This window comes from Amphiura filiformis, chromosome 9 (genome assembly GCF_039555335.1).
Source record: "Amphiura filiformis chromosome 9, Afil_fr2py, whole genome shotgun sequence".
Lineage (NCBI taxonomy): Eukaryota > Metazoa > Echinodermata > Ophiuroidea > Amphilepidida > Amphiuridae > Amphiura > Amphiura filiformis.
This window is the reverse complement of record NC_092636.1, coordinates 35,271,724-35,297,560: the sequence shown is the minus strand read 5'-3', so window position 1 is coordinate 35,297,560 and position 25,837 is coordinate 35,271,724. Positions and strand designations below refer to the sequence as shown.

Sequence of the window (25,837 nt, the reverse complement as noted above, 5' to 3'; positions counted from 1 at the left end):
TGGCATGTATGAAGTCAATGTTTATTTACCTGTGACATACAATAGCAATGTATGTGGCCTGTGTGGTGATATGGATGGTATTCCTGATGAGTTTGAGTTACAAGGTGGAGGACAGGTAAGATGGGATATGGGATGGCATGTATGAAGTCAATGTTTATTTACCTGTGACATACAATAGCAATGTATGTGGCCTGTGTGGTGATATGGATGGTATTCCTGATGAGTTTGAGTTACAAGGTGGAGGACAGGTGAGAAATGTACATATTTATAGAACAGTGCATGTTGTACCTTGTAAACAATTTGCAACTCAAAAGGACATTAACAAACATTTTAACCACATTATCTTTTAACTGTTTACAATTTCCACATTATATTTTACTTGTTTTACCTGTTTACTCAATCACAGTTTTTAAATATGTTTGTTATTATTTTGATGAAATAAGAATCACAAAATGTTCTTTCAATCACATTTTTATGCAGACTTGATCATTATCCAAATGGTGGATGTGGTATCGGCAACTTAGGCCCGGCCAAAAGTTGGCAACCATGAGAGTTACCAAATAGCGCGGAAAAGGGGTAATATTTTTACCAGTAGCGAGGACCGTGAAATTGGCAAAATAGGGGGTATTTAATTTGGAATGTCCACAAAATTTAACCATGAAATCAGCGAAATAGGGGGTATTTAATTTGCACTGTCCGCGAAATTAGGATAAAAGGGGTACTTGAGAAAATCTGGTAATTTTATGTCAATATTTAGTGTCATTGAAAAGAGGCGTTTGAAATTCTAGTCATTGAAAAGAGGTGTTTGGTCATTGAAAACCATAAAAAAGGGGTTGTTTTTGGCCAAATTTTGTCCTCGATAAAAAGGGGGATAAATTTGATGAAAAATCATTGCAAAGGGGTCTTTGAAAGATTTGGTAACTCTCATGGTTGCCAACTTTTGTGTTGAGTTGGGGGCCGGGAACTTGGGTCATTATTTGTGATACTTTGGATGTACATCTTCAACTTCAATCCAACGCATCGCTGATCATATTTTCATTTAGACTTGATCTTACTTACATGGTAATATATTCTCGGCATTTTGAACCATTTTTTGTGACACTTTTAATACAATTTCTATTATATGTATTACAGGCAGCTGATCCAACTGAATTTGGTAATAGCTGGAGAACAGCGAGTGCTCTGTTAGATGATGATTGTGTTGCAGGACTGAGTGATGATTATGACCCTTGCCAAGATAATGGGGTTGATAGGGCAGACGCAGAAGCTCGATGTGTCATCATCATTGATGGCAATGGTAAGTACCATGTAAATATTGTCGTTGGGCAGGAAAAACCTCTCATGTGCTTTTGGCCCCTGAACATGTTTTAAACAAAACTGCCAACAGGTTACAATAAGAGGTTTTACTTTAAACATGTTCAAGGGCCAAAGACACATTGGAGGTTTTTCCTGCCCAACGACGATATGAGCTGCGGACATGAATCTTGTAAAAGGAATTTTGCTAGACAAAAATCACAAATGTGATTACTCTTTCACCAATATTGTATTGTTTATTACAGGACCATTTGATGGCTGCCCCAATGCTGTTAGTTATTTCACTGCTTGTGTTTATGATTTATGTGCCTCGCTACCAGACACCTGTATTCTGTGTGAGAATATAGAAGCCTTTGCGCAGGATTGTAAAAACAGTGGTGTCAGTATTGGAACATGGAGATCTGAAAGTTTCTGCCGTAAGTTATACATGATATGCTGTCAAATTATTTCTGCCTATACAGAGTGAATTCATTAAATTTATTATATTTTTTTTCTATGCAGTCAAAGTCTTACCACTGGTTAATGTCCATTATGCATGTAGTGCTTTAGACCAAGTGCAGCTTATTTCAAATTGCGACCATATTACCCAAAGAACTGGCATTAACACACACATATATAGGCATGTGGAAAAGTAGCTTCCAAGCATTGACATCACTGACTACATTAGGCCAAAAGCACTATAGATTGGTACTTTTCTGCCATTGATGGGGTGGACATCGATATCACATGCTTTAAAACAATGAAAGCGAGGTCAAAAAGGGTTATCAAGTGATTATAAAACAACGAAATAATCATGTGATACCCTTCGTAACTTCGGCTTTTGTTACTTTGTGATTTTAAAGACTGGATGACTGAGAATCGATTATTCACTATTTCGGCTTTTGTTGTTTTATAGTATGTTGAAAATGGCAGTAACCTTATTACCCCTTACCCCAGAGAGGCTTTTAGCTACTTGTGTCCCATTCTATTTGCCCTGCCCAGCATAAGTCCATTCATGGTTTATTGCACAGATTTGGTCCAGAAATAAATTTCTGACATTGCATCATAATTATTTCACCCTGGGAATTCAAATATTTTATAATACATTATGTTATCCTTTATAATTATATCTATGAATATTCTCAATCATCCAGGTAGTTGAATAAAGTTAGATTAGGTTATAAATCTTTGCAACTGGACTTACTGTTTTTGTTGACTGCAGTATCACGTCATATCTCTGACGCTTCATCAGGCCTAGTGATGTGAATTGGCTCTGTGTTATTGACCTGTGGCGTCCACGGTGGTAGGAGTGACGTCACACTGAGTCGCCGAGAATTTTCCTGATCGTTGGTTCGTAGCTGTGAGACAGGTTGTGGCGTAGTCCCCCTCCGCGATTCAAAGATACAAAGAACATTGGTGGTTCGAAAGAGGGGTGAAGGAAGCAATATATGTTCGCAGGGAGGAACCAACTTTGAATCGCGGAGGGGGACTACGCCACAACCTGTCTCACAGCTACGAACCAACGATCAGGAAAATTCCTTGGCGACTCCAGTGTGACGCCACTCCTACCACCGTGGACGTCACAGGTCAATAACACAGAGCCAATTCACATCACTAGGCCTGATGAAGCATCAGAGATATGACGTGATACTGTAGTCAACAAAAACAGTAAGTCCAGTTGCAAAGATTTATAACCTAATCTAACTTTATCCTTTATAATTGCAGCCATCAGTTGTCCTGATAACGCATATTACACCATGGAAGCCAGTGCCTGTGCTCCCAATTGCTGGGATAAATTCATGGATGTGGATGTGAGAGGATGTTTCCAACATAAGCTTGATGGATGCCAGTGTGATGATGGATATGTATGGGATGGAGGGAATTGTATCAGGGAACATCAATGTGGATGTATCCATGATGACCGCTACTATAGTGTAAGTTATAAATCAAGTATATATTCTCAGCTATATCTTAATATTGAACAAATGTGACACGGTCAAGGGAAATGAGTCGGATGTTGCCAATATTGATTTTGAGATATTGGTAAAGAAAGTGTTCAAATTCTTTTGTTTTATATTGTTTTCAGCGATTGATAAAATGACGTAACTTCACAATGAAAAGTCGTATCAATATGGGGTTTTCATTTCCAGAAAGCTCTAATTAGAAACATGTGTAAAACTCATTTTCGACCAGGGCCGACATGTGACTCATTCCCCTTGATCATGTCACAAATGTATTTTACATTGTTTGTATACTGGTGTTGCGATAGTGCAGTACCAATCGGGTAACCTGAGTTGCTAAAAATGAACTTGTCGGCAGCAGTGATGTCTAATTTTGCTCTCTGTCACAAGTTGGCTGCAAGCATGGGACAGAAAAAACTAGTTCACACTTGATGTCCATATAAAAATTGGTTACCATAGCAAACCTTGGGAAGGCACCTTCCTATAGTCTGTATACTTTCCTCGAGTCAGTAATTTAGATATTGATTTTTATTGTATCTCTTCTATTCTCTATTCATTACCCTGTGTTGTCATTTGAAATTTATGCTATTTTAGTCAGACAAGACCCTAAAAAACTTAATAATAATTACCAGATAAAACTTATAATGAAGTACTTTTAAATCTTTTGTTTTAATATTTTAACTTATTGGGGTCTTAGAGTTAACTATCTAAATTACTTGGATGACACTTGGATTGTTCTATTCCATATTCTACATGTTCCAGATAAAATATGCCCATTCCCCATAAAGGATGTCAGAATTCCAGACTCTTTTTTGAGTTTTGAGACCAGAATTCCAATATATTTTTATAGTTTTGGACAGGATTTCCATGTATTTTGCATATTTTTTTCCACAATTCCAAGATTTTTCCAAAATCGTCATGATTTCCATTTTTGACTGGATTTTCATTCTTGGCATTGATATTGGTGTGTAGAATTCCAAACATTTATTGCATCAAGTTTTGAAATCCTCTGTGGTGGGTAACATCTTTTATCATCCCTTTATCCATATAGATTGGAGACACATTTGTGACTCAAGGCTGTTTGAAGCACTGTGAGTGCCTCCCTAGCAAGGAGGTACAGTGTACCGACATTGCCTGTAATGCTGCTGCAACTTGTCAGCTTATTGATGGACATTATCAGTGTGTTTGTAATGAAGGCTTTGATGGTGATGGATTTGAATGCATTGGTAAGTTTGAATATAGTAAAAAGGTGTTGATGTGGGTACTAGTGTGAAAAGACCTAAAACAATATGGTCAAAATTGGCATGCATTATGTTTTGATTACAAACAAAGCATCCAAAAAAAATGAGTTCTATTTCATTTGCTTTGAAATTAGAACACTTGAATGCTGTCTGCTGCCAAAGTGACACAGTGACTTGTTTCAAATTTGTCAATTGCATAACATAAGTTTTTGCAACATATTTATATTAATGAGGCAAATTACCAAGCACAGTTGGGTGAATTTTTGCCTTTTTTCTTTCGGGTGTACATTATATATATTAAATATTTCTATATACAATAGCTGTGTTCACATTGTCGGACGTACGCCTAACGGAACTTGGTCAGCACAAGTTGCTAGCAGTAGTGGTAGGCACTGCCAGGAGTAGTGGCGTGTGAACGATGGTCAGCGTAAATCTACTCCTGACAAAAGTGAGGAGTAGCGAGCCAAGTGTAATCTCTGTCAGGCGTCAGTTGCAATGTGAATGCTGCTACGCCTAGCACCCAGTGTAAGTTTGACCTATCAGAACTATGAAATTACATATCGCGTGGTTGTAAAAGGTCACAGAAACACTGGAAGAGGTATCCTATGTTTACACCGACCAGAAGTGAATGTTTGGTGGAACTGATAGGTGTAGTGCTAGGAGTAGGCTAGGTGTGGACACAAGGTAGGAGTCGGAAACTATTTGTTGCATTTTTACTCAAAATGTGAACACAACTATTATTGAGTCAAAGTTTAAGTAATCTACACTAGTTGTGATATTATACTTTGTGTCTTAGAAATGGGTAATGACACTGATTACTAAAAGGAAGGAAATTCTATGATTACAGCAATAAACGTTACCCTTTATCATTTCAGATCATCCTTGTGGACAAAGTCCTCATCCATGTATGAACGGAGGTACATGCAATAGGAATGCTGATGACTACTTCTGCCAATGTCCACTGTATTGGACCGGCACAAATTGTGACATAGGTAAGTCTTCAGTCTTCAGTCTTCAGTCTTTATGCTCCTAAATAAAGCAGATAGCTTGTCCAAGGAGAAATGTGAACACAACTATTATTGAGTCAAAGTTTAAGTAATCTACACTAGTTGTGATATTATACTTTGTGTCTTAGAAATGGGTAATGACACTGATTACTAAAAGGAAGGAAAAAGTATGTTGTTTCATTATGGTTGTAAGTGCATTGTCTTTTGTGAAACATGGTGGCTTATTGGGTAAGCAATCAGACTCATGACCATAAGGTTGCAGATTCAAGTCACATGTATGTTGTATCCTTGGGCAACTTAATCCCATTTGCGTCACTTTAACCAGGTGTAAATGGAGTTGAAAGTTTGAGTTTATACTCGGCTCTTCATAGATGACATAATGCAAATAATTTTTTAAGCTTTTCCCTAGCAAGAAGCATAATGCTCTGCATAGCAAAGACTAAAATATATAACCTGGAGATCATGAATGTCCAGTAGTACACAGGCCATATTTCAGCAACCTGACACAATTCTCAACTCTGCTCCTTTTTTTTTCTACTCACAGCTGCTGCCATGTGCTATGCCCATGGTGATCCTCATTACAAAACATTTGATGGTAGGAAATATGATTTCATGGGCAAATGCAGATATCGTCTGCTAGGAATGTGTGGAGGCAACCCAGGACCTGTTAACTTTAACATCATTCAAAGCACAGAAGAATATGTGAGAAATGCAGCTGCTTCTGTTACTAAATCTCTGGAAATCACTATCGGTACAGATGTAAGTAACATAATGCCGTAAAGGTTTGCCTAATGGCGCACTTGGGCTCCTTTGCCTTGGGGGTTATTCATGCACAAATAGAGAGTTCCCTCCTCTGAAAAGCCCAACAAGAATTAAGGGTACGTAGCTTTCAGGGGTAGCGCTAGGTTGCTTTTTGGGGTCCCGGACCCACCAAAATAGAGTTCGGACCCCCTGTTTTTAAATTTTCTGCAAGTTCAGGGTTCCCTGCAGACCCCCTGTTTTTCAATCTAGCGCTATTGCAGACATACTATTTATGCTGCATTTGTGCAACTCGGACTCACCAAAATCTACTCCGGACCTCCAACTTTTTAATTTTCTGCAAGTTTGGGGGTCCCTGCGGACATTGGAGTGTTTAGTTCTAGCACTACCCCTGGTAGCTTTATTTGGTGGGGGATTTTTATGGGAGGGCACTTCCAGTTATGTCAAGGGAGCTCATAGCGCCATTAGGCAAATCTTTACGGTATGCATCGCACTCTGAAGCTTTTTTTTTAATTGAACAAAATTTGTGTTTAATTGTGATGTTCATTAATAATTTTTTAGGTATCAGCTTGATAGCTACAGGGTTGTGTCAAAAGCTGCTGTTATTTGTTATTTGAAAGTTTGATATTTTCTGTAATTTTTCAGCAGGTTATTGAGTTTCTTCAAGACAAAGTGCTGAAAATAAATGGACCTGTGGTCATTCCACCACAAGTAATAAATGGAGGGACTTACATGGTCAATATCTACATCAGTGGAAACTATTTGGTGAGTATTATATGTTGTTACAATCTATATCCCAAATTGTATGATTCAGTAGTATTTTGATAAAAGCATAATATTATTGTAAATCATGAAATATGTATTGCACATTTCATTTTATTGTTTAACCTGGTTAAATCATTGAATGTCATGCACCATTCTCTAATTGATATCCAGGGCTGGGTGAACAGCCAATTGCTACCCTAATTGGAATTGGCTGCAAGATCGTTGTCATCCACTACATATACATTTCAATGCAGTGGAGAAATTGGGATAACTGTTAGTGATTTTCTTCCACCAGGGATCAACCTAGAATCTTAGTATAATAAGAAAGTTTTAACTTCTATCTCACGATCTCTTTGTTCAGAGCTATAATTGCTTGCAGCTTGCATCCACAAGCCTTCGGAATCACTGGTTTATTCCATGATAGTCATGTGACCACTGGTGGTTCTAGGGTCACATAATTTGATGATGTTGTCGTAACTGAGAGGGAGAATGTGCTGGCCCTGCAGGGTACAGTTGCATCTCTTGATGTGTATGGCTTTGTGTACTCCCCTATGGTACGAGTGGCACTTTTACGGTCCAGAAAGCAGACATTGTCCCAATCAATGTGGTGCTTAGGGTGTCTTGCATGTGAGTGAAAGACCTTAACCAATGTGCCACTCTACATTACACAGAAGTACTATTCAGATATAAAATTGCTAATTCCACTAGCAACATCAGCACAATACTTCTGGCTACAAGATCTGCTGTACCTATAACTACATTGCTGTTGGAGCATTAAGCAAACTGAGATGCTTTTCCTTCATACATTTTTTCCAGATTCTTGACACTGACTTTGGTCTTCTTGTGAAGTGGAATGGTCAATACAATGTTGACATTACTTTATCAGATATTTATAGTAACATTGACCTATGTGGTCTATGTGGAGACTACAATACTGATGGTAGTAATGACCTCAGCTTGGATGGAATTAACCCTGTAAGTATAATATCAAATGAGAAGGTAGAAGATGAAATCATGTGTCAAATGGTTGCCAAGGTATTAAACAAAATGGTGGTATGGTCTGTCTCATCAGTTGAGAGTAATGCCATGTTAGATTTTGCAGTGGCGGATTCGAATCGGAGCGTTTATATGGTTGCGTCGACAGGATATGGACAAATTGCCCTTCTATGCACATGCATTACCCAGGGGATTAGATGGTGGTATGGTCTGTCTCATCAGTTGAGAGTAATGCCACATTGGATTTGGCAGTGGCAGATTCGAATCAGAGCGTTTATGTGGTTGCATTGACAGGATATGGAAAAATTGCCCTTCTATGCACATGCATTACCCAGGGGATTAGATTAGCACGAGACAAGCAGTGGCGTGTGCAGCACATTGAAAATGGAGTCTGATTAGGAGTGTAAGGTCAATCAGTCATTTCCTCCGAATGACCAACAAAAGTGGGGGGTGCGTGGCCCTCCTTCCCCCGACCTCCTTTGCGCATGCCACTGGAGATTAGACTATTATAGTAAAGGTGGGTTCTGGCCACTGTAGTGTGTGGATGCATATGGTAGTATTTCATGGTCTATGGCATAACTGTTAGTGATAGATTTTCAAACATTGGTTTGAAGAAGGTGTGCGGTTACCATTATTCATTGATTTGTATCAAAATTTGCGAAATGTTAAATTCGCATGTTTTGTAAATTACAAAATGTGAATGTTTTGTAAATTACCTTTGGACATATATAACATACAAATTCAGACCATTATTATGTTTATTATGAGTCTCTTTTAATTAAATTTTGGTATATTTTTATGGTCAGGGTTCATATCATGCTAAGTTTACTGATCCAAGCTACAATGAAATATATCATTAAAGATTATTTTTATAACCACACCCATTTTGTTAACTTAATTTTATTCAGGTAAGTGCCAACACATTTGGCAACTCTCATAAGCTAGTTGGTGATTGTGTGGATGAGGATGGCAATGCTGATCCATATGATCCATGTGAAGGTGATCCACAGGCTCTCAACTTTGCTCAAAGATATTGTGGTATCATTATATCAGGAACAGGTAAGTCCATTTCATTCGCATATTTTATTTATTTCTTGATTTGGATTAGGAAGAAATAAAAGTGATCAGTGCTTTCCTGAAGAGTGTGCTTATAGGCTTTGGCTTGACATAGCTCACTATCACATTGGTCTCTTATTGTAGTCCCTATGAACGACAATCCAATATGATGTAGATACTTTCTCTTTTTTAGTTCTTTGAGAGCAGTAGGTCTTTTAGTACTGAACAAAACTAGGTTGAAGTCATGCTGGGTTATATTTTGCACCATTATCAAGAATAATAACACATTTTCATTGGATCATCTACTTACTGCAGAAATTACATTTTACAGAAGTATCACAGAATTGAAATAAATTCAGATAATTTTTGAAAAATAAATCTGGTAAATGGTCAACATAACTTGTTTAAAGGAAGTCTCCAGCAATCAGAACAATATGCCTTATATGTAAGAAAAATAATTATCAAGCACGAATCATGTGGTTTTATTTAAAACAAACTCATAATGACCATAATAGTAGCCGAAATTGTCCATTGCAATGACGTCTCAGTATTACAATGAAGGCTGATTTCCCGTACAAATGAATGCCGACCCAAATTTCGGAAATTTCAGGAACAATTTTTTTTTGTATATACTAAAATGGCAAATTATTAACAGATTTTGGTGTTTTTTGGGGTCATTAAAAAAATGGGCCGACCGACCCTACTTGAAAGGTCCGTCCGCCCGTAGAACAGGGGTTCTTTTTTCGTCGCCTTACATCATTTTTTCGGTGTGGGAATTTTGAATATCGCTTGTTGAGAGCCAATTGTTTTTAATAGTTTTTATGGTCAATATGAGTTTGTTTTAAATAAAACCATGTGATTCATGCTTGATAATTATTTTTCTAACATATAAGACATAATGTTATGATTGCCAGAGACCCCCTTTAATTCAGAATGTTGATTTTCATTATGATATTGATGATTTCCAAACTATTAATGTCTTTCATACAAATAACATTTTTCAAAAAATGTATGGTCTGTATAATATTTTCATGATGGTAACATTTTATGTAAAACACAAAGTATGTAGCAATACAAAAAAATGTAAGCCCAGATGCACCAATACTTGGTGCTATGATGGTGAGGAACATGATTGCAATGAATTCTGTTGTTTTGTTTCCTTTCTGAAATATGCTGAATCATATTGCCTTCCCTTTTATTATTTTTCTCTATTACAGGTCCATTCTCGGATTGTGTAAGAGCTGGCATTATTGATGATACTTCCTTCTTTGATGACTGCAAGTATGATGCCTGTATTACGGAGCCCGATGAGGGTGCGGTGTGTGAACTCATTGAGTACTTTGAACTCCTCTGCAGGGCATCTGGAGCCTATGTTGGAGCATGGAGAAATGAAGATTTCTGTTGTAAGTGTACAGCAGTGTTTAAATTTGGCTGTGTTCATTTCATATATATAGATCCTGTATGCAGATTTTGAAATAATTTGAATAATTTTATTTCAGTTTTATATTTTATTAATTTTACAAGCCTAGCTTCTTTCTCAATCAATTTATCATCGCTAGCATCTCCTGTGATCCTCACATATTTGTGTAACTAAATGACAAATGATATAAGTCATGTATCAAACCCTTACAGTATTAACAGTGATGCCACTTTTCAGGTTTTTTGTGAGTCCAAATTGCCACACATTTTTATTTATTTTCAGCTCGTTTTTGTACTTCTTGGCCTGCATTCACATGCTTTTTCAGTTTTTTTCACCAGTTTCAGGTTTTTTGAGTGAAACTGAGTGGCATCTCTGATTAAGCATGTAGGGGAGAAGTATTTCTCAGAATTGGACCCGTGATAAAAAGTCTTTTGGGGTAATTAAAGAGACACTTTGTGATCTACAATGCAACCTTGCCCCTCCTGCCAACTTACTCCAAAACAGTCAAGATTTTTTATATAATCAGAAACATATGACTGCATAATGTTTATGTTCAAACATTTCTTGCCGATTCGATCGTTTTGGCAGCGACATCATCCAATGTATTTATGTTGACAGACAGAAAATACAACACGGATCCGCCATCTTGCTACCAAAATGAGGTTCCCTGCAAACGTATGCGCAAAAAGTGCATTTTTTGTTTCTCACCCTTTTCTAGTAACGTGCCAGAAGGGTTTTGCAAAGCGTACACAGCAATTAAAGCATGCGTTTGACAGGTGTACACACACGCAACACACACTTTGCGGATAGAATCTTGTTTTGCGATGACTGTACGATCGGCAAATTGGGCACTCTGATACATACACTTATGCGTAGCTTGCAAATTCAATGTCTAAATCAACTGACATTTGGGAAATACCATAAAAAGAGGATGCTAGATTCTGTATTTTACTGAAAGTCTGTCTACTCATTATAAAGTAATTAAACCCTATCACTTACGTAACTAGCTGCCCAATGTGGTGAAGGTCAAGTGCATTCATCATGTGTGGACCAATGTGAGCCATCTTGTTTGATGACACCATGTGAGCAGCATATACCATGCCTACCTGGATGCCAATGTGCCGATGGTTTCATACAAGAAGGGGCCCAATGTGTACCATTAGACCAGTGTGGATGCTATTGGAATGATTTCTATTATCCAGTAAGTGTTTGCTATATGCATACGTATATTTTTTTGGGGGGGGGGGTAAGAGCAGGGGGCGGCCAAAACGAAGGGGCGTCAAACGAAGGGCGTCAAAACGAAGGGCAGCGGAAGAAGAAGGGGCGGCAAAAAGAATTATTAAAGAAAAAAGGGCGGAAAAAATGTTAAAAAAATTATACTATACATCAAAATATGTTGCTTTTAGGGTGCTAGCGCTTATACCCCTTTTTTTTTTTTTTTTGCTCTTCACTTTTTTAAACACCGAAAAAAATTGGGTCATCCTTTTTGGGCTGTTGAGGAAGGGCGGCAACATTGAATTTCCTTCAGCCTCCCGGGGTAGGAGCGGCCACGGTACGCCACTGATATGAGGAGTCCAACTACCCATTTCAATTTTTTAATTTCTCTAGGGGAAAAAAAGGATATAACCTTAATTACAAATGATATAGTAATGTTCACCGGAAAACAAAATAAAAAGTAATAATAAAATAATTTGTTTTCAGAGGCGTGTTAGTGCATTTTTAGTGTTGTAACAAGTAGCTATTGTCTGCTTTACGTAATGAGCAACGATCCAGGGCAAAGTCACCATTAAACTCATTCCAGTTGGATCAGGTGGTTCGGTGCATTTTCAGTGTGGTTGGACTATGTGGTATCATGGATGTATTTAACTTTAAGAGATGTTTTAAGGAGGCATTGCAGAGTCACTTTAAGTGGGAAACTTTAGGACATTGTTTGTATTGTATCTTTCAAAGTTATAAAGATGGGTTCATTTTTTCAGAAATCTACCACACTACCATGGATTTATTGCATCATTTCATTTCTGAAAATGTATACTTTTATGTACTTTTAAAGATAAAATACAAAACAGTGTCTCAAATTTACCACTATCTGTTACCCTGCATGTCCCCCTAACCCTAACCCCCTAAGGGCTTTTCGGCAACGGGAAGGGAAAGAAGGAAAGAATATCCGAGCGTGTTAGAAGGAAAGAAGTTGTTTGCTCTGGGTGGGATTCGAACCCGAGACCCCTCGCATGCCAAGCACTCGGTCGGCGACACTTTGCCACGGGGCTTGGGCTTCGCTGGCCAGCAAAACCGTGCCTATATATCACTTAGGGCGATTGCGTCATCACACCACGTGGGATGCATGCACGAACAGCGCATATATCAAGTAGTATTTTGTAGCATTCAGGCGGGTTAGGGTTAATGAGATAAACAATCTGAGAGGTCTAGATGTTGCGTAGTTCAGTGGAGAATGATTGTGTCTATATAAAATTGATACTGATAAAAGATTAAAACTGAAGATTGAAAGAAAGTGTAAATATTAGCATGTTCTTGAAAATAATCATAGCTGATTCATTGAACGTGATATCTTTTATGCTCTGGCTTTTATCAGCAGTAGTTTGCTGTAAATATATTCCACCCACATTTATTCCACCTACAGATTGGCACCTCATACTACACAACCAACTGTGTGCAATACTGTACCTGTCAACAAGGGGGTAGCTTCACTTGTGAGAATAGCCAGTGTTTAGCAGACCTTGCATTTTGTGGTACACAAAATAACATCTATGGATGCCATTGTAATGATGGGTATTCTGGAGATGGGATTACACAATGTATATATGATGGTAGGTTTGAGTTCTGTCTCTCATCTTTCAGTAAAATCTATCATACAGTTGATACATAATGGTCTACACACCCCTTATGATCTCACACCACCAAATCAGAGTCCCATAAGATATGTGCTAAATCTGCCTTAAGAAAACATCATTTTTTCTTCACAGGAGCGACTCAGTTTTTTAAAACTCAGTCCTTGCCTGATCCCTCTGGCTGGGAAAAAATATAGGTTGACCTTCATTATTTTTTACGACTGGCCCTCGAAGTCTACGATGTCCGGGAATTGCCTATTTTACAGCAAAACCATGCCAGTGTTTCTGTAAGAAAAGGCTGCTTAAAATCATTAAAAGTTATTCGATCTCTCCCATTTGTGGTACACTTAAAGGAATTAATATTACTAATCATGACCAATCCAAATTTGGCTAAAATTATGCAATTTCTACTCATTTTAATGCTTAAATTAAGAATGCATGGGTTTTTCTGAGAAGTGAAATTAAGGCCACACAACCATATAATTCTATTTGGTGGTGTGAAATCTTATGGAAGACATGCACCATATACTTATAGATTTCAAATGGAGTCGCCCATTCAGGTAATCGCATTTAAAAGCTACACTCCCTTTGTGGAAGATTAAGGTTTTGTCAGGAAATGATAGCACTGCATTCACCCAAACAGCTTTTGACCCTACCACTTAAGGCATCAGTTAATTGTAAATATGTAATATTAATGGGTTCTTGAATAAATGCTAAGAAGATAAAATAATTAATCACCAATTATTGTTATGCCCTGGTGTTATGCACATTACATCACCAATCATGAGATAAGGGAAGGCAGCTGCACAAACCTAGCGAGGAGATCAGTGGAACCCTGGTGTGCAAACCTGAGCACATTTACACCTGATATCTTTTATCAGCACTTGCCTTAAATCTATTCCACCCAAATGCATTCCACCTGTAGATTGGCACCTCATATTACACCAACTCTGTACAATTCTGTACCTGTATGTCAACAAAGGGGTAGCTTCACTTGTGAGCACATTTGTTCATTAAAATTATTGAATTTGTCCTTTTTGCTCTACATAGAATGTTTGACTAATCCATGTGAGAATGGAGGTGAGTGTGACAGACGTGTAGGGAGAGACCCAGCTTATGTATGCATCAACTGTGATGCAGGATTCACAGGTGTCAACTGTAATACTCCTACAACAGGTTAGTCAATCTTATTGATTTACATATATGTGTTAACCCTCTGAGCACTACCTGCCAATCTAACATTTCCTCTGATTGGTCGATTACATGATATCTTCACTTTAATCACCAATCAGAATGGAGCTTTGCAAATAATTCACCCCAATTTTTTGTGTGGTGAAATTATTCTAACAATGTTGCTGATTGGTCCAATTGATAATGAAAACTTCTTTTTGGCCAATTGGCAGGTAGTTCTCATGGGGTTAAGCTTTTATAAATGGTACATATTTTTATGTGATAGTAATGTATTGCACAAAAGAAAGATACAACAATTTAGAATCAGTAAATAATATCATCAGGGAAACTCCATTGAAAATTGTTGGGAGAATGGGTGCTTTAATGATATTACAAACTGTAGTGTAGATCATTCATTTTAAGGTCACAGTTCAAAACGAAAGAATAATATATGATGATGTAGCCATTTGAAATAGAATGCATGTAAGCATATATATTTTCTTGGTCTGTGCTGTTCTATCTATTGCTCTTACCCACTTCTCACGTCTGTCAAAGGGGACACGCTCACAGAATCCCTATTGGTTTGTACAGGGACTTTCAGATCAAGCCAATTTTCTCAGCACAGAAAATATCAATTTGCTTTGTCTGTGGTAATGCTGATTTCCCTGATAAGAAATCAAACATTTGGAATTATTTCATCAAGAGGCATTTATTTTATGGCATGTTTTTGTAATTTCCTATATAAAATATTGAATGCAATGGTAAGTGTCCCCTTCATGTCCTAGGGGGTGAGATGGAACAGTCAAATATCTGCAAAAGCAACCACTGGGAAGAAGAGACGTCATGCCAACCGACAGAATAATGTAGATGAAGTATCAAAACTCCTTAGCATACAGAATCACACTTAAATATGCCATGTTATGGTTGTTGTTGGGGTTTTCTATTCCAGTGGTCATTTTCATTTATTTATTTACATTTTCATTTTGTTTGTTACAGATTGTGATATGTTCACAGGCAGATACGGAGACGAATGGCAAACAGGCACCTTCACATCACCGAATAATAACAACTATGTTGCCTGTTATCAAATCTATATTCCAAATGCCAATTACATCATCTTCACTTTTGAGACCTCATTTTTTGTGGAAATTGGTAAAGATGTTCTCTACATGGGCCCAGGGTTCCAGCCTCCAGCAATGCTTGGAACTACTTTACCAAACACTGAGATATCAGTGGTATATAAGCTGTATGGGTATAATACATCGCCACGACGAGTGGTTATGGAAGGAGATTCTGGGTGGATTCAGTATAGGACTGATGCTACTAATGCCTTGTCAGGATGGACTGTGGATTGGCAAGCAGGTGAGTGCCTGAAAATTAGAGAATAAACTATAGGAGTTTGTACTTTTTTTTTTTTTTTTTTGAGTAGTGGATGCGGGCGCAGCCGGTATCCATTACGATAAAAATATTGGACCTGCATGTCGTCTATCATAGGTAGAGGATAGTCAAAATAAAAATTCCTATCGTTTATTCTCATTCTTAGTCAGTTAAATATTATTTTAATAACTGTAAACTATTTTTATAAGCAAAAACTAAGTTACCATCATAAAAACTCCCCTTATTATAACATGAACAAAACTTGTTTACAACTTACAATGTGTATTCTGTTGCGCGTACTGCAAATGTGTGCATGTATTCCGCACTAGTCACCGCATACAACGCGATACATACTCGCACCTCTACAAGCGTATTGAAACGGAGAGCCAAAATGCGATTTCAGATATTTGGCCTCTTTTTAAGCTTACCTCCTGTGTGTTTGTCCATTGCAGAAATACGAAAATTTAGCTCTTGTCAAATTCATATTTAGAGAAAAGTCAAGATGCTCACGTGTTCGTGGTAGTTTTTGATTGTTATTATGCATTTTAAAATGATTGCATGGCTCTGCACAAGGTATATTTTTGTAAATATTTGGATTTGTTTATCTGTCGATCGTCAGTTTTTGCCGTGGGTTGAAAATACGGCAGAGAAATTTGTCATGTCGTAAATGCGAATTTGGCTTCAAAATTTCACTATTCTGCTAGAAGTTGTACAGAGATCTTATAATATTGTGTAAATAATTTTGTCAGGAACAAAATAAGGTATTACATACCGCTCTACTGAGTAAATATTGAGGACAAAATTCAGGTTTTTCATGTGTTGTTTCAAAGAATTTTAGATTTGTCATTTTGAAATTCCCGGCCAGCAATCGTCTGAACGTAAACAAGTTTTTCCTAAAATTGTAAATTTCCTTAAAACGACTTTTGTTGATCCAAACTTTGGATTATTTAAGATGTAATTGTTTAAGGATGTAGAATTTTAAGATATTTTTGAGTATTTTTATGTTTTACATGGTCAAAAAGGGGGTCATCAGTTTGATTCCTGATTTAAAAACACTTACAGTCATGACAGTTGTTCTAGTTATTAGATTGCTGAATTTCGAAAGTGAGCGCCTGACGCGGAGTGACTGAGCGATATCCATAGTAACGGAGCTTACGCTTTGAACGCGGCCGCCAAAAGGTTCCATGAACGCGTTCAGGAGTCTATATAAAGGCCGTGCACGACGCAAATTAATCAGATTGCTTGGTGGACAATAGTCCACCCAAACCTTCACTCAGTTTGAAGGTAAGCACTGCCAACCAAAGCAAATACGCCCTACTCTGGAGCTCAGATTGAGCTAGGGGCAGCTTGGCTACCACAATAGTGGCAACACCAGGGTGGTTATGCACTCGGGTGTTTTGGCCTAGCGCCTATGCCTATTGTGCAAGTGACTTGCCGCACACATGCACAAGTCCAATGGAAAATTATGCACTGTATTTAGTGTGCATTCATTGTTGCATGGCAAGTTCAGTATAGGTGTACAGACATGGATACTATACTCTGTAGTCGGCCTACTAGGCCTTGGCCTAGCCTATGACTATGTCATGTGATGAGAGATTCTGTTGATTAAATTGTATTTTTATGCTTCTCGATTATTCAAGCAGATAGTATATACTTCCCGGCAGCATTTAATGGTAATTTATTTGGATTTAAAAGAGATAAATAAGGAGATATCGTCATGATCAACAACAGAGATTGTGTATTTACCAGTGTTTACTTGTATTTATGAATTGTGATGTGATAAGACAAATATGAAAGCAAAATAACAATACAAGATATAACAAAAGAAGCAAATATAAAACAGAATTGTCAAGTCTCATTTTTACCTGTTACTTCTCATTTCATGCATCACTGATTCAACATATCTTGGGGAGAATTCTAGTCAGTCTTTGATACTACGCTACCACTTGTATGTTTAGAAGGCTAGTCTTCTCCATCAGTCGTTTACAAAAGTATTAGGGGCAAGCTCGGTCCCGTTACAGTATTACGCGTTATCAACACTCATGATGATGTGGGGTCGTTTATAGCCTGATAGATGACACCTGAAATCATGCGATTGTCCAATCAGATTATGTGTCTACGAACTAGACCACTCCCACTGACTAAGAAATCTAGATATTGGGCAGATCTCTTGCTAGAATATGTCATTTTTTCTGTGTACAGTATGTTAAGGAGAGATTATCAAGATATAACATATTATGGGTATATGTGACACAATCTGATCTAATTAGATCAACGTCGGCAATAATAAAATTGAGATTATTGTATGTATTGACTGCACATTGACAGATAAGAGTAAGGATAAGTTTGAAAATACTTTTATCCTTACTTTATCTGTCAACATGCAGTCAATACTTACAAATAACTTTCATAATTAGTAAATGTGCTAGAATCATGAATGCATAAATACATTGCACACTTTTTATTTCCTTCTGTCTCTCTCTCTATCTCTTTATTCTCTGTAGTCTCTCTCTCCTTCATCTTATTTCAATTTTCATATCCATCTTTATATTAGTACTGGTTGTTGTCTCCACTCTCGCCATTTGAGTGTTTACTTTTTATGAGTTTGATTTAGAGTTAGAGCAACTTTAACTCTAACTAGCAACTCTAAAACAAACTCTAAATTGTAACTCAAACTCAAACTCAAACTCATAAAAAATGCATTTACTCTCGCCATTTATGCGTTACTTGTTAAATATGAAGCCAACAAAACTAACCAATTTTTCTCATTTCATTTGATATCTTTTTATCTGTTAGGGTTTGATACTTTAACAAATGTACCACAGTGCTGGAATGGCTATTCAACTTTCAGTAATGGGGAATCTTGGGAATATCAGGAGTGTGGCATTGACTGTACATGCAATGATGGAACTATTGAATGCCCTCTAAGTGTAAGTAAATATTTATGTGTATGGTTGCAGTGGCGCAGCTAGGAAAGTGCCTCCCCCGCCCCAGACAAAAATGAAAGAGGAAAATTGGAAAGGCTAAAGAAAAGAAAAGGGAAGGAAAACAAAAAAAGGAAAGAAGACTACATGTACAGTCGCTATTGAAAAATAAAATAGCATATATCCCACAGATAATGACGGGTCAAAGTTTTGCAACAGGAAGTTTTTTGACATCTTGTGCCCCTTTTGAAATCCATACTCCCCCTGTTCATCAGATTTAGCTAGTGTCTTCCACAGGGGGAGTATGGTTTTCATTTAGAATAGACTATTGGGTAACTTCAGTTTGAAATGCTCATATTATGTTGTGAAGGATTTCAAACGGAATACCCCATGCAGAGAACTTTCAAAAATATAATATTCACCCAGCTCTTTGAGAAATAACCGAAATATTTCGTATTGTTAAATAATGAGTCAACTTGCATCACTAAAGAATGATTCACAATGATAAACAGGAAAAAACTTAACATTTGTCCTGTGTATAAATGATAAACATGACAAATTAACAGTTGTCTTATTTAATTTTATTTAATTTTTCATTTATCTTCATTTTAACAAAAACAGAATGCCAATCAAGCCATTGAATGTACCAATGCAGCTGTCGACTGCCCAGGAGATCAAGAGTGTCTACCATCAGAGGATGTGTGGTGTTTGACAAATTGCCCAGCTCAAACTTACTGTGGAGGTGGCAGCACCCTGGCAGGTTGTTCTGCAAACCGTAAATGCACAGTGCTTACATTTGAAATTGATCTGACGTTGCTGAGTCCAGTAAGTGAAGTCTATGGTTTCCTTAAATATTAATATTTCTTTCTATATCTTGCTTTACCCTAATTGCTAATGAGTATTTGCCACAGATTTTATGATGTCACATGGAATGATTCATTCTACCTTCTAATAAAGACATTTTGCAAATTTATAAATTGAGTGATTTTACGAAAACAAGGTGTGATTGAACTCGAGCAAAACCGGTTATTTGTTGCAACAAGAACAAAAGATATGGTCTAAAGCTGTTTACAACCTCTATCTATTCCAGTTGAAATCCATATACCTCCAATGGAAGGCATGACCCTGATCTTTCACACAGGGAGTGTGAATTTCAAATAGGGTTACCTGGATGAGCAACTCCATTTGAAATCTACACCTTCTGTATGGGAGATTAAGGCCATGGCTTCCATAGGGGTGTATGGATTTCAACTGGAATAACCCAATGCATTCATGTAAAGTTTGGTCTCTTAAGAATAATTGCGCTAGCTTGAAATTAGCCATGGACAAGGAACTAACTGATCCTGGTTGCAATGGTTATATGTACATGTAAGCTGATTAGGGTTATGCACCTATATAGAGTTGCATCCCTGAATGATTCAAAATGGTTAAATATTGTGTGTGTTGGGCCATAGTGATCAGCCATTCCTGTCAAGTGTGCTGAGGCTTCTGGATTTGGTGCAGCGCATATGAATAACTATTTTTGTTTATGTTTTGATTACAGCCTGGTATGACATCCGAGGAGTTCTGTACTAATTATATAGCCACATTAACTACCACTGAAGAATGTGTCACTTATGAGTGTACAGTTGTGCCGTCTGGGGGAAATCGTCGTAAACGAGCTGCAACTAAAGAAGTAGCAGTCGCTCTGGTAAGAGATCAGTCTGATATTTTGGTGCAGACTATTCATCCAGTAGGTCAATATATTAATTTGAAAATCTTTTAAAAAGTAAACATTTTGCAATTATGCTATATTAATATTGTGTCTGGATAATCTTTAAGGTCCAATTATGCAATATTCCGTTAGCATGTCTTGACCAATCAGCAAGCTGGAAATATAAAGATAATATACAAATGAGCCCTTGTAATTGTTGCACACATGTTAGTAAGATCACAAGGGCCACTTTCGTTTTTATCATTACAGCACCATGCCAGTGGACCTTTGTTGTGTGAGCTTAATTTATTTTTCTAGGTCTTACACTCAGTAATAATTAATCGTTAATACAATTTGAAGGCAACATGATCGGTGAATGAGGTGCCGATGTGATGATGACATGATTCAATTAACCAATCAGAACCTGATGTATATGTGTTTACGCAGCACCAAATCAACAGAGTGCGCTGAAGGTCCTTGCTGAAAACTGTTGCAGTACAGGCTCATACTCATAAACAGAAGGTTATGGGTTTGAACCATGGTGGTGGTGCTATCATGTTGTGCCCCAAGACAAGGCCTCGATATAGTCTCTCTCCACCCAGGGGTATAAATGGGTACTGGCATAACATAGTGTTAGGAAGATAAAATAGACTTGTTGTGTGGGAAGAGTGGCAAATCCCACACATCAAGTTTATACAGGGGAGTCTGGCCCAAACACCAAGGAAAATGAGATGGGCACTTGTGCACATGAGCATTGCTCAGGCATGACTACCTTTTGACCTAATGCAACATTATGTGAACAATTATGTGTTTTGTACCCTATACCATTTTACACCCTGATGTGGTAGTGACGTCAGTGCGTATTTCATTTGGCCCAGTCTCAAATCACTAGCATTTGCTCAAAGCGCTGGTGTACACATGCATTTACTTAAAGACACCGCATAGATGTGCAAGCAAAACAGCTGCTTCAATATCCAGATGTCACTGCCACATCAGGGTGAAAAATGGTAGATTTTGATTATCTGACCCATTTTATTTGCATGATCATAACTGCATTTTTTATGCTTATTTATTTATAATTTGTAAACAGGAGATAACAAGTGACAATACCTCATCAAATGTGACATCGCACTCATCAGATGTTCTAGAAACACTGACGTTAACTATTGTTGAAGCTGTCCAGACCTCAGCCAAAGATGGTACGCTTCAAGTTCCCATCATATCTGTGGCATATTCTGGAAATAAGTTTGTTATAGGCAGCACTGGTGATGCAGGAACAGATGAGAGAACAACACCTGAGAATAAGTCAAATGTTGAAGTGGTAGACCATCCAGAAAGTAAGTTTATTGTTATGTAAATATTTTTTGCAAAATACCATGCACATCAAACTAGAAGGGAATACTACTAATGAGAGATGTTCTGTTTTTGTTTTCAGAGCTCTACTTTTTTAATTGAGTTGACATAGCTAAATCAAAATCCTTTTAAAGTCCAATTTTGATATTGTTGCAATATGAGGGAAATATGTCAAAAACATTCATTTTTTGATGGGTTTTTTTGCAATTTCTGTCTCAAAATTCAAAATTTTTGGCTAAGCGTTTATAATCTTGAGTATATGCTAACAGTTAGCATATAATTTTCATAATTTTTGTTAATTTTGGTAATTAATGATTATAAAAGAGATTTAAAAATGCATTTTCCAGAAATTAAAAATGCATAACCTGAAATTAGTCTTAGTATAAATATTTGGGCTTGCTTATCACATTATATAAAAAACACTGTAAAAACCCATGCTTTTGGCCTTATTTCCAAAACTTTGCCAAAATAGTAAGAATTTAACTTTTATTTCCTGTAATACTACATTTCATTCAGCAAAACAGGACAATATTTTTATCCCAAAAAATAAGTGCTGTATTTTTCTGGAAGATGGAGTAATATGTGCCAACAATAATTGCTGACCATGCTCTAATCTCACTGCACAACACATGTTTTAAAAGGTACATTTCAGTAATGCTGTTGCTTTTATCTATTAATTTCACTCAGGATCAGGATCCATTGTCGCCATATATAGTGCAGTGGTTGTACTTGCCATTCTATTGCTAATAGCAATCATATGTGTAGTCATCTACGGATACCATCGTCGCCAGAGATCCATCAGGAAATTTGATCTCCAGGAGAGGGACAAGAATCCTAAGACTGAAGTAGTTGAGATGATTGAAGAAGGAATGTCATCTTCCAAGAGACCATTTGCTCCACATCGTGATCCATTTGCAATGAAAGTTCCTCTTGATGATGGAGCAGGTGGTATTGATAATGTCTATGCATTAAAGTATGATTTTGGTAATATTAGAGAAACTTCTACATAAGAGTTCACACCACAAATGCATTACTCTGTAGGTTACTGTGTAAAATGGCAGCCATTTTAAAAGCAATTTTCACATCTATAAAGCAACTGGTTTCTTCAAATATACATTCTCTTTACTAGACCAAGGTAGTCATAAAAAATAAAATTTTGAGATATGAACCCATGAATGGGATCGATGTTTTGTAACTGCCTGACTCCCTGAATCAATACCGTAAAAACTTGATAGTTAGTATATTTGTACATCCATATCAAAAGGATGCACTTGTCGGCTGCTACATGTGTCTCATTTCAAGTGTAGGTCACTTCAAATCATCCCTAAGTCACATGGTTAAGGAATGTTCTCTGTATTCCTAAACCATGTGACTTGGGATGATTTAAAGTGACCTCCACTTCGGAAATGAGTCTGATATTTATTCCTAACTATTATGTGAAATGAGACACATGTAGCAGCCGACAAGTGCATCGTTTTGATATGGATGTACACATATGTGCTTACTATCAAGTGCTTTTAATACATGCAAACATGAAGAGCCCCATCCAGAAAAGTGTTAAGGGTTTTGAACAAATCATCGATACACATAGTTCTATACGAACAAGTACACCTGCGAATTTGTGATTCAACCCCATTAGCTCAGTTGGTAAAGCGCCAGAATTTAGTACAATTTCATATTTTCGAAAGCGCTCGAAAGTAAGTACGCTAACTATTGAGTTTTTACGGTAGTATATTTAATATCAAATTGGGATTTCTAAAAAGCCTCAAAATTTTCCCAAAAATGTCTCAAAGCAGATAATTTCAACTCAATCCTGGAATAGGCCCTTATTTGTTATTTGATAACAAATTTGCACCAAAACTCTCATTTTCATGGAATATAATTGTTCTCAATTTGACCACAGGAACTGCTGCCAGATCCAACAGGCTTTGTTTGCTCTCACATTGTTTGCCAGGTTATTTTAGTTATGGTCTGGATACATAAGGCAAACTTAAGAATGTGTATTTGATGTGATATTTATCTCTGCAAGTAATTTTAACTTCAAGAATCTCATGGGGAACAACAAATATTAATTGGTTTAGTGGTACAGACATTAATATTTAGAAAATTTTTTATCAAGATGGAAGCAGGAAAAATTCCAGCATATCTGAAGTCAGAATCATCATAATCTAAACCTGGAAGATGTATATGAGTGCTTTGAAAATGGATGCTTAAATAGTTCACTTGAAAATTACATGAAGGGCAATCTTATTGGAGGAGGATGCTAATTTGGCAGAATACATGTATTTCCAGATTACAAAGAAAATACTTTTAAGTATTTTCTTTGCTTAAATAACTGCTTAAATAATTGTAAGATATTATCAGGTGTGCAAAGTAAGTTATAAACAAGTTTTTAGAATAAGAGGAGTTTTTGGTTCTTGATTTGTAATGAATGAAATAGTTTTTAGTTGTTAAGATAAATTTTCAAAAAAAAGGTAAACAAATCAAGGAGGCCATCTTAATTTAATAGTTTGTCTCAAAGCCTTCCCAAGATGAAAACCTAATGCAGAATGTGTTTTTTATGCTGGAATGTTTGTATCAGTGGGACGAGTTTGTCTAGGAGGTTTCACTGTGGTCAAGGTGAAGAATGTTACTGACATTTACGATTTAGGCTTTGTGACGTCTTGCCGATGTCAGACGTGAGATTTGTGTATGTTAATGTTGGATTTGAAAGAAAAAAATGAAATGTACTCAATCCAGCTGAAATAACAAGCAAAAAGCGGGCAATTTTACTAATGCAAACGGGGGCTTTGAGACAACTATTAAATTAAATTAAATTAAGACAGCTTTATTGTCAGATGGTTAATTTATGAATTAGTCAAAGCATGCAGTTGCTGCAGTGCTTAAAGTAAAACAATGTTTTACAGATTTTGATCAGTACTATGTAAATATAATAGTAAGCTTTTTTTAATAAAGTTTAATTTTGTAATCACACTTTGTTTCGTTTAAATTGTAGTACTCGTTGTTAAGTATACCATTGCCATGAAAACAGAAATTGTTTATAATATTAAAGGGTTTAAGTTACAGCATAGTTTTAAGTTACCATGAAAGGGAATGCAATATATGGCAACAGAAAAAAACTTGTTCTACAGGCGAACTTTCAACTAAGAACGGTTAGATGGGTTTGTTTGTTTGTTTGTTTTTACCAAATTATTGTAAAAATCACTCAAATATGTAAATAAATTGCAACTTGTTAGCAATTGCTTCCATCGCTTCTCTTACATTTTTCAATCAAAATAAATCTGCTTTTTGCTGATTTTATATGCATATATAACAAATTTGGAAAAAAATCCCAAAATGGAATATCTGGGTTGGTTGGGCCCATAGAACAGGTTTTTCATTATTATTTTGCATCGCCAAATGGAACATGAAAACATGAATTGATGTTGCTATATATTTTATACGATATCAAACAAATATTCGGATTTCTTTATAAGGAATAAAACTATTTGAGCTGTAATTGTTAAACTTTTATCGAACAACTCCCTATCATTACAATGATATTTATTCAAAAGAAATTTGTTTTTGTCAAAGAATATATCAAAGGCAGAATTGACGAAACTGATCAACATGATCAAGTTAAGCTGGCCAATCATACTGAGAAACTGTGAAGTGTCTAAATACTTAATTTTAGTTGAAATAACATGCAATATTTTTGTGATGAAGAAAATGGCATCTATTTCGAGACATGCACATGTGGAAACAAATACTATTTTTCAAAAATGATAACTGGCAGTCAGATAGGTTTGTATTGATATCTGAAGATTAAAAAATTGGTTATGAAATTGTATTGTTACTATCAATCGGTGAATGAAGTCTTGACAATCAGATGAAAGCCTTGTACATGTGACAACTCATTTGACCTCTCTTTTCAGTATATAAGTATAATTGCTGCAATTAAAATATCAGTACTATGTTAATAAACTAGAAATGGAGA

At 36.6% G+C, this 25,837-nt stretch overlaps 1 protein-coding gene across 1 annotated transcript; it reads left to right on the top strand.

The window, feature by feature from the left end:
• Positions 1–131: 131 nt before the first annotated feature.
• On the top strand, positions 132–25,837 carry LOC140160056 (zonadhesin-like). Its single transcript, XM_072183326.1, has 20 exons — positions 132–248; positions 1,135–1,297; positions 1,560–1,730; positions 3,019–3,227; positions 4,306–4,480; positions 5,371–5,487; positions 6,047–6,261; positions 6,910–7,026; positions 7,843–8,001; positions 8,931–9,081; positions 10,296–10,481; positions 11,506–11,699; positions 13,137–13,323; positions 14,395–14,520; positions 15,511–15,876; positions 18,688–18,821; positions 19,437–19,640; positions 20,359–20,505; positions 21,599–21,845; positions 22,549–25,837. Exons 1-20 carry the CDS (start codon positions 138–140, stop codon positions 22,869–22,871), a joined length of 3,702 nt encoding a protein of 1,233 aa, XP_072039427.1. The 5' UTR covers positions 132–137; the 3' UTR covers positions 22,872–25,837.

Coding starts and splice junctions, on each gene's coding strand:
- LOC140160056 (XM_072183326.1), top strand. CDS start 138: ATGTATGAAGTCAATGTTTATTTACCTGTGACATACAATAGCAATGTA. Junction 3,228..4,305: donor ATGATGACCGCTACTATAGT/GTAAGTTATAAA, acceptor TTATCCATATAG/ATTGGAGACACATTTGTGAC. Junction 9,082..10,295: donor TATCATTATATCAGGAACAG/GTAAGTCCATTT, acceptor TCTCTATTACAG/GTCCATTCTCGGATTGTGTA.